The following is a 16,176-nucleotide window of genomic DNA, read 5'->3' on the forward strand; positions in this document are numbered from 1 at the left end:
TTGAAAACAATGCACAACCACCCATACACACACCATAGTGGGCCCCATGTGGGCCATAGAAAATGCACAACCGCCCATACACACCACAGTGAGCCCCTTTTGGCCCACATCATAGAAAACAATGCATGAACACCACACAGGCCACCCAAAAAAAAGGGTGGGGGGGAGAGAAATTGCATGGCAACCACTAACGTGACATGCACACACCACAACAGCCCTAAAACAAACAAAAAGAAAAAAAGAAAAAATTGGAGTAATAAAGAACAGCCCTAAAAAACCACCGTTGTAGTGGTGGCCAACAAATGTACAAAGAACGCAATATTCAACAAAGATTATCATTAGATAGAAAAAGACGGGAAAGATCTTTAAAAAATAATAATAATAAAAATGGCAATGTCATACCATAGTCAGTGCCAAGCATTGGAATGTCTCATTGCGCCCGATGATGTCATTGCGGACGGTGTTTATGACCAATCTCAGAAAGTCATGGTTCTCATTAAGTAAGCATGATGTAACTATGTAGCCCACCTGCAGCCATAGTAGCATATTTAAATGATAAGGTAGTCGACAAAATATGCACCATAATTTTTCACGAGAATGAACCAACAGAGGCAAATGCATGTGTTAGTCAGATGTGAATTAACAAAACTTTGCCCCAAGCACAAGATGTAACCAAATTACAGAATTCAAATAAGAAGGAATCTCAATCCTGGTTGATAAGGGTGTAAAAGATTTAATCATCATCTAAGCCTTATCCCCCATTCCACTTTAATATTCCAATAAATTCACTATTTTATTTATTGAATTTGTTCTTTCTTTAATGGATCTCTTTAAAGAAAACATCCAGGGAGAAAAAGATTATCAAATCCTTTCCTCCCTAGAACAAGAAAGGTGGATCTTCATTCAATCTTTTATTCATATCCTCTTTCCTTTGATTGGGAACAAAAGCTGATGAACCAATAGTAACATACAGGAACAACAAATAGTGACCATTAAGGCAAACATTTCTTGGCCTCAATGCGTAGAAATAGAAGTTGATAATACAAACTCAACATTTCCTTACACTGCTATTGCGCACACGTCCGCAGAGAGAGGCGTAAAAAAATAATGCAAATATGAAATTGGTTAGCCACCATTCTCCATACACATCCATCAATTAAACAACACCTATGAAAATGTCATATAGAAATGATAAACCAATAACTAATTATGACCAAGACAAACCATCCATCTTGAACACCATTTCAAATAAAAAAAGAATAATACATAAAAGCAATATACACACACACACACACACACACACACACACACACGGAAACGCTCACCTGCGAACCAGTTCGTACGTACTAGGTACGAACTTTTTTGAGAACCCATCATACGTGATGTGGATCCAAAATCTGAACCGTTCATGTGAAGCAACACCTCGTGAAACCCCCTGGATCCAAGTTTTACTTTGATCTAAAACTTTGATGGGCCACGAAAGATGAAAACAGTTTCCTCCCTTGATTTGCATTTCTCTTTTCTATGGCCCACCAGAATTTTAGATCGGGGTGAAAATTCTTCACATGAGGTTTCACGGGATTCCGCATCACATGGACCGTTCAGATTAGACACCCATGACACGTGTGCAAAGGTGCGCACGTGCGCAAAGGTGCGCAGGGGAGCATGACTCTATATATATATATATATATATATATATATATCTTGATGTGAAAACATGACGCATCATGAACCCCACACATTCTGCTGAAGCATCATAAAGCCCTGTGTTACATTATCATCCTCCATTGTACCATCATTATGGAAATGAAAAGCAAAATCCACCTTTGTGTTTTTGGATTTTTTTATTTTTATTTTGGGTTAGCTTGTTAGTACACACCCATGTCAGTACACACACTCCATGTTAGCCACCCCCTCTAGGGATCGATACCAAGACCTCAAGTGTTGAAACGAGGTATCTCCACTCAGTCTGCCAGTTGAGCTGTCAGTACATACACTCCATGTTACCATCCTCAAGTGTTTTTGGAATTTATGAGGAACTTGTGAATTCAACCTCTCTTTTTTTATTTTGGTTTACTAGCACAAAGAGTTCCACAAGGAACATATCTGATCCCACTCAATGTAGAATAGCAAGGAAAAAAAGGCAATCGAAATATGATGAAAAACTTGGACCTATGATGCTTTCTTTGTCATCAAATTTAAGGTTTTGAAAAAAAAAAAAGAACAGTTATCCTTCGGACGTCCCACAAATCTCAGAAAGTCTCAAAATGGAATGCGTTTGGTGTGGAAATAATTCATTCTTTTAATGATGCAAATACAAGATGTTTTTATTAAGAAAATGAAAAAAGTTGGTCAGAACTGAAGGTTTCAAGTCAAAAAAAAAAAAAAAAACAGAACTTCATAAGTTTTTAAGCCATGACAACCATCACCAACATCCTAAAAACCTAAAAATCAAATCATATATTGTACAATTCACCCCAAAAACAATCAGTAACCCCATTTGATAGTTTGGATGTGAATTAATTTGAAGTTTGAAGTTTGAACCATACAATTCATACTGTGAATGTACATTTTTTTATAACATTGCTATCAACAAAAGCATGCCTCAAGTTTTACCATAGTATTAGTTATTATCATGTCATTATAGTGTAGGGAACAAATATGCCCCAGCTACTTTGATCCATATAAAAGCACTTCCTTTTCTGTTTGGCTTTTAAGTGGTAATCTGTTTACAGGCAAACGGATTAAGTGTTTGGCTAAATTGTAAAGTGTTTACTACACGTAAAGTAGGTATTCACACCACAGAGCTTAGGGCGGTAAATCCTACCACAATCGGAAAATTACGTAAAAAGACATTTGATTTTTTTGGGGGCCCTAGGAGAGCATCAAAGCATGCTCACGCTGGATGGCTTGGATGTCCACCATTCATCATAGTGGGCCTTGGGTCACTAATTCTAGACCGTAGCAAGCCATCTGGACTGAGATCTTCGTTCTGTTGTAGCCGAACTAGTGGAGAAGGGAGATGACATCGGCAACTTCCTCCATTGTTTCCATGCAAACGAAGGCAAAGTAGTGGCTGAGGGATGAAGCCTTCTACTTCAGGAGGGCCACATCCTTCACCACCCCCACCTTACGAAAGACCCAAGAGAACAACTATTCATCCCAGTCCTCAAAATTCAAAACAGAGAGAGAAGAGAAGGATGTGAACTACGGTGGCAGGGCTAACTTCTTGTGAGCCGGAGGGCACCGTCAGGAGACAGAGGTCCATTCTTCCCCAGCCGCACGCTTTGGATCGAAGGATGACACGGGGGCTCAACCAACGATTCCCGGTTGACCACCCCACTGCTGAAAAGCCAGAGCCAAGGACTCTACCTAAACCAGAGGAGCCAATGCCAAGAGTAGAGCTGGGCATGGGACGACTCAACTCGGCAAACTCGACTCGTTCAGACCCGACTCAACCCGAACCGAGTGAGTGAATCAATCCGAACCGAGTAGACTTCGTCCAATCCGAACTCAAACCAAGTCGAGTTCAGGTCACCCAGTAACTCGACTCGATACTAACTCGACTCAATCTGAAACCCGACTCGTACATGTTAAAATAAAATTAAAATTAAAAATAATAATAATAATAATAAACCAAATTTGACATTTCAGATCTGATGCCATGTAGTTGATGGAGAGGCTGCAATTCCAACAAGTGCACCTAAGTTCTAAGCAGTGTTTAAATTATCGGCGACAATATCGAATTGTCGTCGATAATATCGGTATCACCAGCTCAGCGAAACCGAAAACCCAATTTTTCGTTTCTCTTCTAGATATCACCGAAATATCGCAGATAATGTCGGTTTTCGATATTTTCTAGATATCGACGGCCAACTACCCCATTTTACCACATTTTCGGTGAATCGTCGAAATCCAAGAAAAAAGAAGAAGAGGAAGAAGAAAATACCTGTTTTTTCGCTCCGATCGATTTGAAGAGAGAAATCCCCAAAAAAAAATTGCATTTTCCGTCAAGATCCTTGAATGGCGACTTCTTCGATTTGCCAGCCCCGAAACTCGCTGGCAGGGCTAAGAAGATCCAGAGACTCATACAAATTTTTGAAATTTTGGGAACGAGGGGGGGGATTTTTGGTTTCAACGGAATTTGGGAAAGGATTTTCGATTTTTAACCTATTTTAAGGGGACGCGGATTAGGTACGCGCAGGTTAATCGTGCGACTAATAACTTTGAAACGTTTCCAAGTTCTGTGGGTCCCACCGTGATGTGTTGTATCCACATGGTCCATCCATTTGGAGAGGTCATTTTATGGCATGATTCAAGGAATGAGGTAGATCAAAAGCTTTAGTGAAACCCACAGAAAATTGTGGAGAGAGTGACCGTATCGTTGAAACCTTCCTAAGGTCCAGTGGACTGCTTATTTGACATAAAACCTATTCATAAGTTAACAGTGACATTAAATAAGGCTATTAACAAATATCATCTTGATTGAAAACTTCTGTAGCCCTTATAAGTTTTTTATGGTAGGCATCACTCTGTCCACTATTTTCTGTGGTGGGGTCCACTCGAGATTTGAATCTGACTCATTCTTTAGCTAATGCCCTGAAATGGTATCTCCATGTGTATGGACGATGTGGATACACAACATACATCATGGTGGGACCCACATAACTCGGTGACGTAACTTAGTCGCTACGCATCAGTAGCTAATCCACATCCATTTCAAATAAGTGGGTTGCCTACACATACCCTTAGCATACTGGGATGCTTAAATGGGGTCCACCATGATATTTTTTGAAAAATCCACCCTATCCATCTGTTTTTTCAGATCATTTTAGGACATGAGCCCAAAAACCAAGTGTATCCAAAACTCAAGTGGGTCACAGGAGAGGAAACAATGAATATTGGTGACCATCGTTTAAACATTCATGTGACCACAAAATTTCGTATCAGGCTAAAATTTGTGTGTTTTCACTTCATATCAATGGGAATGAACTTATAAACGGTTTGGATGGCATATAAACATCAAGGTGGAGACCAGGAAGGTTTTAAGGGTAGCAAACTCTTTCTACAGTTTTCCTTCTTGTATGGCCCACCTTAGTTTTGGATTCACCTGATGTTTGGTATCAAGTCCTAAAATGATCTGGAAAAACGGATGGATGGAGTGGATTTTTTGGAAATATCATGGTGGGCCCCGCCTAAGCATCCCAGCACAGGAAATTCCTACAAAAGCCTTCCCGCATGGATGTGTATTGAGTACGCTCTTATGGTACTCAGTAAACACTGTTGGGCCCACTCTAAATTCATGTGGTTTATCCACGCCGTCCATCCGTTTTTTAAGATCATTTTAAGGGTTGAGCCCAAAATCAAAGTATATCAAAATCTCAAGTAGACCATATCAAAGGAAACAATGGAAGTATTGATTTCCACCGTTGAAACCTTTCTAAGGCCCCCAGTGATGTTTATTTGTCATCCAAACTTTTCATAAGATCTCACAAACAATGATGAAGGGAAAACACAAATATCATCTTAATCTAAAACTTTTGTGGGCTTCCAATAACTTTTCAATGGTAGAATTCAATTCACGTTGTTTCAAGTGGTGTCGTTCATTTGAGCTTTGGTTATGATTAATTTTTGGTTTAAAGACCTAAAATGATAAAATGTATACAACGCATGAACGACGATGGGGCCCACAGAGTTTACTCAGTATGCTTAGAGTTACTCAGTACACAGTCTGCTTCCTTTGACGCGGAATCGGATTAGCTACTCCCACTGCCACCAGCCAATGGCTGGTGGTCGGTGGCCTGTGGATCCCAGCATGATGTACATGTTTCATCCATGCCGTCCATCTATTTTTTTAGATCATGTTATTGTATCAGACCAAAAATGAAGTATATCCCAATCCCAAGTGGACCACATTACAGAAACAGTTTTGAATGAACGTCGACCATTAAAAACTTTTTGGGGGCCATAAAAGTGTTGGATGAAGCTGATCTTTGTTTTTATCCTTCATCTGGGTCCGTATGACCTAATCAATAGATTGGATGTCAAATAAACAGTACAGTAGGTCTTAGGGGGATTTTAACAGTGGATGTCCAATCACTATTGTTTGCCCGTGGTGTGGTCCACCTGAGATTTATATCCCTCTCATTTTTTGCATAAAGCCCTAAAATGATCTGTAAAAATGTATGAATGACATGGATGAAACACATACATCATGGTGGGGCCCACAGAGCACCGACCACCACCCACCGGGATGGTGGCAGGGGGAGTAGCCTATCCTTTTCGGCACAGAATCACCGGTGTACACGGACGCAGATTAGATACTGTCATGTTGAGTAGTGAGTCAGCTACTGAAGTGACGTCACCAAGTTTTGTGGGCCCGACTATGATGTATGCGTTATATCCACACCATCCATCCATTTTTAGATATCATTTTAGGGTATGAACCAAAGAATGAGGCAAATAAAAATTTATAAACTTGCATTTGTATTATAAAAACTCATTTTGGTTACTATTTGAGTGATTTCTTACTACAACGCATACCTTTTGGCCCCCATTAAATGGAAACTCATTATTTAATGCATTCCTTTTGCAATTTTTTCATTTCTGGATATGTAAATGTGTATTTAGGCATGTCCTGAAGTTTCACTGAAAAATTCCACCATTTTCTCCATGTTTCCCCCTTTTTCCCTACATTTCCAGTTATCGGCGATAATGATATTATATCTTCATCTCCGGTCGGTGAAAATTGTAGCGATACCGACAACTCAAACACTGGTTCTAAGCGATGATTTCAGCCCGCAGATACCCGCCGCACCCGACCCAACTCGGTGGTTACTCGACCCAACTCAGTACCCATTATCGGGTCAGACTCGATCCGGGATAGTCCAGGCCAGACCTAGACTCAGATCGAGTCAGGCATACTGGACTTGGTACCGAGTCGGGTCGAGTTCAGGTAAGGTCTATTTCAAAACCGAGTAAAGTCGGGTCAACCCTAACTCGGTCCAACTCGACTCAATGCCCAACTCTAACTGACGGAGAAGCCTCTTCTCTACGTCTGTCGGCACCAGATCTTCCCCTCAACCTCGAATCCAAAAGACTCCTCTTCCTCGAACCTGCAATAGAAAGCCTTCTATGTGAATGAGGAGGACGCTCGTTAAGAATACGCACACCAGAGCATAAGATCTCTCTTGCACCTGCATATTTGGACTGCGAGGCGTAAAAATCTCAAGAGCTCTCTCTCTCTCTCTCTCTCTCTCTCTCTCTCTCTCTCTCTCTTTACTATTAGGATCCAAATTACAAGCACTAGGATCTCATAAAAAACCATATAAACTTTTCTTTTTCGCATAGGGACAAAATGGTAGTTTCCCTCATCTCTACAACCCAAGGGCAAAAGCACCATTTTCATGTGACCAACAGTCATTGGTCCCTTTAACGGTCAACTCTGACCGTATGTGGAAAGGGGGAGTGGTTATCTGGCAATACTTGAAAGGGAGTGGGTTCTTTGGCATATAGCAAAAAAGGAGGGTGGGATATGTCAAAAACTTTGCATTAACATCATGCCAAAGGTTACACTTCTTGCTCGGATTCATATTAGGTTAAACCAAAAAGCCCCTAAAGCTGCAGCAAAGCCACGTCTTTACAAAGTACGTCTATCTAGTTTATATGCTGCCATTCTAGAATCTTGATAGCTAATCACTAAGTTTCACAAATAACTTGTTAGTTAACCACGCAATAAAAATGTGATACTTCCACACAAAGGAAATGCTTTAATTCACTTGACTCACTTTAAGTTACAAAGCACCAAGTTCTGTCAAAACAGTTGGCGTTGATGATTGGATATGCGTCAGTCCAGGAATGTACTTGGATGGAGTCCTTGTGGGGCGCACTGTAGTGAAGGGCTGGTTAAAAAAATCAGGAAATGGATGGAATATTCTATCTTCAGTCAGGAAGAGATATGGCATCTCATTTGGGAGATCCTTCTGGAACTATGGAACAAAGAATCGTTTATGGTAATAGGAGGATGTCCGGGAGAGGTATTGGATATTGACCTTGCAACAGAGGATGGTGAGGAGCTTGTGGTGGACTGAATTCGAGTGAGAAAGAAACGAGTTGTGTCGGAGAAGAGGTCGATTTGGGCCCCATTTGTGGAAAATGGGCAACAATACCTGACCACTTTTCCCTTCAGTGCGGTCTGCTTGAGATTCAGATCAGCCTTATATTTGGGCCCATGGCCTAACATAATCTAGCAAGACGGATGAATGGAGTGGATAAGTCACATACATCATGGGGTCCCACGAGTGGGCCCCACTCCACACCCAAGCTGGGCGTCCGCCTGCCCAAGGCACTGGCAGTAGGCACTACTGGCGGTCTCATTTTTTTATATATTTTTTTTGTTTGGATGCACTATCAAGGTGGGGCCCATAAGGCTAATCTACTCCGTCCACCATCTTGGCCAGCTCCAACAAGGTCCAATGGGCCCTGACATGGGTTGGTTTGGATTAACAGGGACCCCACAATGGGCCTTGGAAGATTTTAACAGCAGAGGATTGTTTCCTTCAGTACAGCCCACTCACAAATATGATCTGCCTCATTTTTCGACCCATGTCTTACAATTATCTGAAGAAACAAGTGGACAGTGTGAATCCAGTAAACACATCCCGTTGGGTCCCATGAGTGGAAACCAACCCAACTTTCCATGTAAAAGTGCTTGTGATGCATGGGCTTTCCAGACTCCTACACCTTGCGGTGTGGCCCACCTGTGATATGGATTGGCTCCATTTCAGGGCCCAACGGCTTAAACGAGCTAGAGATTCGGATGGATGGCATGGATGAAACACATACATCATGGTGGGGCCCACGAGTGGAGGCCCCATCCACCCCTACGTTCCTTTGGCGTCTGGATGTTAGATCGTTCCAGCGTCTGCTATGAACGTCCACGTCAGGATTCTCATTCCTTTTTTTTGAAGGCATGCAAAGTGGGGTCCACGTGGGAAATCCAATCCATTATCAAGTGGACCAACTCGCAATGAGCCAAGGAGCTTTGGATCAACTTGAATTTGGTGGCCTTTCCACCATCCAAATCTGCATAAACTTATCAACATGTAGGATTGGAAATAAACATCACGGTGGGCCATACATGCGAGGCACGCTCTCCAACAGTGTGGCCCACTTGTGGGCCTAACAACATCATAACTAAAAGAAAAGGAGGAAAGAAAAGTAAGGAAAGGATACGGCCATCGAGGTAGGCCTCCGCCACCATGGGGTGCACCATACACTCCATACATGATCAAGGTGGGTCCTAGACTTGTGGGCACACCGAAATAGAAAAACCACAAAGAAAGGGAGGGTTTTGATCCTCCCATATACTCACAATATCGGATGAATGATTGGCTCGGCTCAGATCGACGAACGAACAGTCTCTCTCTCTCTCTCTCTCTCTCTCTCTCTCTCTCTCTCTCTACTCTCTCTAGCAAATGGTGGTAGAAATGAGAGGGGGGGATTTGTGGTAGAATTTTTAGGATAGGGAGAAAATTAGAAGAAGATGGAGGGGCATAATGGGGAGAGAGAAGGAGAGAGGGATGGCTAAACATGGGCAAGAGATGGGTTGCATGATGGGAGGCATGGGCTTGTTTCACTAATGAAGAGAGAGGGACATAAGTGATTGATGGGCTGATTGATGGATTGATTAGACAACCTTGGGATTTGTGCAAGTGGGGTTTGTGTGTGTTGCGCGGCCCACCTCGAATTGTACCAAAACTGCAACTTATAATCTAGGAGTCGCAATGGGGTGTGTCGCGCGGCATTGGAATCGTAGCTTCCACGCGATCGCTAGGGTATAAGTCACGGTATGTTGCGATACTGAAATAGGGTCGCAATCAAAACTCGTCGATCTAGTCCGCCAGGAACATGTCGGCACTGAAAACAAAGCATATGGTCGGTCTCACAAGGTTACGGGTCTTACATCAGTTGCTTAAAGATAAAATCAAAAGCTAGAAGAGGGAGGCAACTTTTGAGTTGGCTCTTCGACTTATGCATGAGTTGGACAATACAGAAGAGCTCTCCAAAGAAGATCGCCAAGAAAAGTCCAGAATTGTCACAATTTACACCAATCACATTAAAGGAAGAGATTAAATGGAGGCAAAGATCAAGAGCTATATGGCTTTGGGGGGATAAGAACACGCATTCGTTCACAATTTTGCTTGTATAAAGGCTTGATCTAACGGAATTTCTTCTTTACTTGTTGATGGCCGCAAACTCTCCAAGGAGGAGGAGGTTTGTGATTCCATTATCTCCTTCTTTTCAAAATTTTTGCCCATCGTTCCATGTGGTTCTCACTAGTGTCATTTCGAAAAATCAAGGGGCTTTTGTGTTGGGAAGGCAAATCTTAGATAGCACCTTAATTGCCCATGAATGTATTAATTCATGGTTTAAGGCAAAACTGAAGGGATTAGTGTGCAAGATTGGAATAAAAAAAGCATATGATGATATTGATTGGGGCTCCAACCATGTGCTTGGCACGCTGGGTTGCGGTCAGAAATGGAGAGAGTGGATACATCCTTGCATTCAATCGACTTCCTTTTACATTCTGGTTAATGGAATGTCAAAAGGCTTCTTTAAATCCTCTAGGGGAATTAGACAAGGTGACCCACTTTCCCCAAATCTTTTTGTTGTGGTTGGAGAAGCTTTTAGTAAGATGCTCCACAAAGGAGAGATTTTTGGGTTAATTAATGGATTTAGGGTGTCAAGTGGAGGCGTGCTTGCAGATTAGCCATCTTCAGTATGCCAACAACACTGTTGCATTATAACAAAGATCGAACCTCGATGGACAGCCTATGGAAGATTATTGTTAGCTTCAAAGCAGTTTCCAAGCTAAGCGTTAATGTGGCAAAGAGCGAAATGCTTAGGGTGCATGGGGATGATGACGAGCTGGAGAGTTTGGTGGCGGTGTTTGGATGCAAAAAGGGATTCTTCCCTTCGATGTATTTGGACCTTCCCTTGTGCATTGGAAAACTGGCTAAGCATTTGGGGGACAAGGTTATAAAGAGAATTGAAAGGAAGTTATGAGTTTGTAAAAGATGGTATTTGTCCCTAGGGGGAAGATTATCTCTCATTAAAATGGTGTTCTCCAACATACCAGTTTGCTTTCTTTCGCTTTTCAAATGTCCCAAATCCATGTTGCATAGAATTGAGGAACTTTTGATAGCAAGGGGTTGAATCAAACAAGAAGTTTCACCTCCTCAAGTGGGAAGAGGTTTGTAAGCCAGTTTCGAATGGAGGGGCACGAATCAAGGTGCTAGAGAATATGAATCTTTTTCTACTAGGTAAATGGCTATGGTGGTTTGCTTCCGAGCAAGGAAAGCTGTGGAGGGAAGTCATTACTTCTAAGTATGGAGTCCAAGATAGGGGTTGAGTGGTGAAAAGATCATCTATGTATTGGGCTTCTTCTTTGTGGAAACTGGTGGCTTCAACGGAGCATCTCTTTCTGAAGGAGATCTCCTTTTCCCTAGGTTTAGGTAGTCTCATCTAATTTTGGGCAGATACATGGGTGGGAGATGGGGCACTTTCTGTTAACTATCCCAATATCTTCCAGTTGGCCACGAATCCTTTTGTTTACTCCAGGAGTGCTTCTCTACATGTGGTGACTCAATTGTGTGGTCCCCGTCGTGCTGCACGGACATGACTAGTGATGAAATTTCTGAATTTGTTGACTAGTGGAATAGACTGAAGTTAGTCTATCCTTCGCCCCAAGCTGAAGATGAGATGTATTGGCAAGCACATGGTTCAGGTCTCTTTATGGTGCATTCCTTTTACAAGCTCATTTGTGGCAAGCAGAGGCATCCTGTCTTCCTGTATCAATTTTGGTTTTATGGTGCTCCTACTAGAGCGCCGGCATTACATGGCTTGTGGAGGAAAAGAATTTTAACTATCAACAATCTGCAAAGAAGAGCCCTTATCCTTCCTAATATGTGCTTGATCTGCATGGAAGACATAGAATCAATCGATCATCTATTCATTCATTGTATGGTCGCCCGTAAGGTTTAGAATTCCTTCCTAATATCTACTTGATGTTCATGGAAGATGCGGAATCAATCGATCATCTATTCATTCATTGTATGGCTGCTCATAAGGTTTAGAATTCCTTTATCCAAGTTTTCCTCTCTGCTTGGCTGATGCTGAGTTCAATCACGGATTTGTTTTGGGCGTGGCAAGGAGGGGTACGCAAGGATAGGAAAGCCATTCGACATCTTTTGTTTCTAGCTGTCATTTGGGCCATTTGGGGTGAGGGGAATAGAAAATCTCTAATCGATGAGATTGTTTATCTTATCAAATCCAATGTTGCGGGTTGGCCTTCTAATGTAAAGGAAATTGATCATGCCATCCTCTCTTCGGAGTTGGAGTTGTAGAGTTGGGTTGTATTCTTTGCACTCATCACGCTTCTCTAATAAAAGTTTTGTTATATCTTTATATAAAATAAAAAAAAATTTTAAAAAAAAAAAAAAAAAAAAAAGTTGCATTCAAACACATGGGGAACCATATCTTGGATCTGGACTGCGCTTTCTTTTTTTTTTTTTACTCCAGTTCACATCTCATGGGCCACCATGAAAAAGCAAACCAATTGGATAACCGTGAGAATGCATACAACATTATCAGCCAATATCATTGTAGAACATTAGGCCCGATCACCAATCTGAACCGTCTCCAGGTTTGCCTTTAACTGTCCATTGTTTCCATAAGGTGTGGCAGCAGACCGGCCAAATTTTTGTGCCAGGTATCTCAGTGGTGGGGACCCTCCCTCCCTCCCTAGACATACCAATCATTTACCTAGACCCTCCCATTCATTACATACCACCATCAACAGGCCATGATGATTATGACCCTTTTAGTGATGGTCATTTTGTTATAACCATCCACTTTAATGATCCATAGATCGTGAACTGTAACCAAACAAACAAAAGTGAGCCAACCACAAATTCCTGAACCATAAAGGGAACCACCCTATAAGGTCAAGAGCCTCGCCTAAAGGACCGGACCCAATTGTCGGAGATGAGAACAAGATCGAAAGCGCTACTTTTAATTTGAAGCATGAAAGTGGTCAAGTCGCTTACATCCAAAATAGATAAGAGCAGGAGCAGCTACAGTGGTTGCTCGAAATCTGTCAAATACGAGCACTCTAACTTCTTTCTCTATTCAATCCACGACCTATCATATGTTTATCATTATCTGACCGAAGTGGAATGATGAGTAATCCACAGTGGGGCCTATCAAGTGATGCTTCAAGGTGATCATTACACCTATTTTTTCTCTTCTTGATGTTGAGTCTTGAGAATCAATTTTAATGTGATATCCACCATATAATTAGGACCATCCATTTGTGCCCTGCCAATAATAGTACTATGGAATGAATGGAAACACCAGATCAACGGTTTGATCGTTTCATGCATCATTTAAAAGCTATTGCCACCATGCTAGTGTGCCCATGAAGTCAGGCACATTAGCACTCCACATGTGAGAGTGCGCAATGTTTTAAAACCTGGACCAGTCCAGACAGTTGGCAAACTGGTTGGGTTGCCAGAAACCCATTTTGGGAAGAAACCACTAGGATTGCCTGGCTCAACTAGTCCAGCTGTTGAAGTCAGGGTTTGCCCTGGACTAAACAGATGGTTGAAGAGTTTATTTTCTTCCCTTTTTCTTGAAATGGATAAAATTAATACACGTGCGCATGCATGCACACAACATTAGCATACCACCAAAGCTTTAAATCACTACCTCAAATTATTAAACCATTTGTAAGAAATTTGCTAAATTCTCAGGTAAGAAACAAGCTCATGGTGTCGGTAAATCATGGGAAATATACCTAATATGATATGGATTTACAAGTCAAGAGGGTGTGAAATCTACCTGTTTCTCTGGATACTTTGGTGCAGATATTAACGAAACTGCCTCCATATGACCAAAATCTACATCATAACCGAGCATATAGATGTAAAGCATTTTCCAAACATATTTCTTCTTCTCATAAGGAGTCAAACCCTGTCAAATGAAAAAAGAAACGGCCCTGTCACTAGCAGCTTTATGTTTCTAAAGGTCCATAAAGTGAAGGAAAGACATGTATCGAAGTTCAGCTAGTAGATTAGTAATTTAAGAGCAAAAAAAAGTGATCTTAACTTGATTTTTTTGCGAACCACTAATCAACAACAAAAGAAACAATTCCTCTCAAAAATACAAAAACAACTGAAATAATTGAAGACTGGTGGATTAGTATCATGTAAACTAAATTCGAGCAAACAACTCCAATAATGGATACTGCACTATGTTCACACATAGGAAGTGGTGAAGTTCAGATTGTGGAACAGAATATGATTAATTGAAACCTCAAAGGTTCAACATAAACTTCTAGTTATTGTGCCAAGTACAAATAACATCCACTCCACACATTGCATGCAATTGAGCACAACAGGTGCCTCTAAAGAGAACACAGAAATTAAAATCCAAATTGAACGCTGAGTTAATGTCAACAATTCAAGGCAATTAACGAACATTAAATGCCAAAAGAAAATTGGATGTGAGATGCGTTACTTATGATTATGGTGTTTCATTTTCACGAGATCTTAGATAAGTTTCCTGTTAGAAATGCACGAGGTAGGTTAAAAATCTCTTCCAAATAAAAGAGAAGACTAAAGAAAGAAGCATCGATCGAGCTAACATGAATAAAAGTCAAAATTTCCAGCATCCACTGTCACTTCAGATGAAAGACATTTATTACCAAATATGAAAGAATTTGGAGTCGGTGATCGGCAGAGATTTCGTCTAGGAAAGACACTTCAAATGCAAATCTCCTCTGGCTTCCAATTCTTCATTGCTTTGCCTTTTTTTAAAGGTAATGATAGATTTATTAAAATCGCATAGATGAGATATATGTGCAGAAACTACAAAAGGAAAGACCTGGATAAAGAAGCAAAGGGAAATTCAACAAGAGCCTTTATACTTCCGGCCCATCTCAATTTTACCCTTCTAAAAAGTTCCTCCAGATGACGCCTTTGATCCCGGAAGCATCAACTGTTCCTCTCCCCACATAATTCCCAAAGACCAGCTAGAAGAGAGAGCCACCAAATCACTTACCTTTTCAGCTGCCACCACTTCCATGCCAAGATAAAAGGAAGCTATGAATAGGCCCTGACATCACCTATTAGAATTTGAATATATTGAAAAACCATTTCCAAACCTTTCTAGCGAAGTCACAATGAAGGAGGTCGACCAATTCCACAGTTCGCATACACATCACGCAAATATTGGGTATCATCATATTCATTTTCTCAGGATTGTTGACAATTAGCACTTTTGTTACCTTCCGCCAACCACAAAAAAGCCACTACCTTGGGAGGGGATCCATACGATCACACAAAAGCAGTGTGGGTGTTGAGATCACCCCAACCTTGTGAATGTATCTTCCTAAAGAATGAGCCGATAGAGAATTGACCCAATTTATCCTAGTTCCACACCCATGGATCTGAATGAAGCCATCTGCAAGTATGGAGCCTCGATGGCAGCTAAATGAACTCTTTTGCTTCCTCTTCCGTAAGATTCCTACAGCATGGAGGGGACCATAGCACCACACCACCCGACTCTGAATAGCATTGGTAAACGGGAATATTAACTTGAGGATAAAGTCACTAGCCACGGGAAACAATCACTGAGAACCCTATCACCACACCACACATCCTCCTAGAAACAGATTCATTATCCCATTACCCACTGAAAAGCCCACCTCATTCTTGAACTCATTAGCTAACTTGGCCACCACCTTCCACGAGCCGATGCCCTGTATAATGATGATTCTTTGGACCACCAACCCCCTTCCACAACTCCATACTTGCTAGCCATAACCTCATTCCATAAACTTCCCTCTTCCGTCCCAAATCTCCACAAACATTTCCCGACAAAGCTAAATTCATAGATTTTGGCTCCCTAATACATGCTCCTCCATTATATGCCTTGCATACCTCCACCCACTTCATTAGATGGAATTTATGCTTTTCTTACACACCTTTCCATAAGAAATCACACCTTAATATTTCTAATCCATCCAACACAGCAACTGAAAACCTAAACAAGGACAAAGTTTAGTGGCAAGTTGAACAAGGCCGCCTTAGTAAAGGTTAGTCTTCCACCCGA

At 41.4% G+C, this 16,176-nt stretch overlaps 1 protein-coding gene across 1 annotated transcript in view; it reads right to left on the reverse strand.

Moving 5' to 3' along the window:
* The window catches only part of LOC131234440 (AP-2 complex subunit alpha-1-like), a 111,629-nt gene that overhangs the window by 73,936 nt on the left and 21,517 nt on the right, over positions 1-16,176 (reverse strand). The window contains exons 2-3 of the mRNA XM_058231313.1: positions 13,903-14,034; positions 403-528 (exon numbers count right to left, since the gene is read on the reverse strand). Coding sequence (XP_058087296.1) covers positions 403-528; positions 13,903-14,034 — 258 coding nt within the window. The remainder of the gene's footprint in view (positions 1-402; positions 529-13,902; positions 14,035-16,176) is intronic.

This window comes from Magnolia sinica, chromosome 19, assembly GCF_029962835.1.
Source record: "Magnolia sinica isolate HGM2019 chromosome 19, MsV1, whole genome shotgun sequence".
NCBI lineage: Eukaryota > Viridiplantae > Streptophyta > Magnoliopsida > Magnoliales > Magnoliaceae > Magnolia > Magnolia sinica.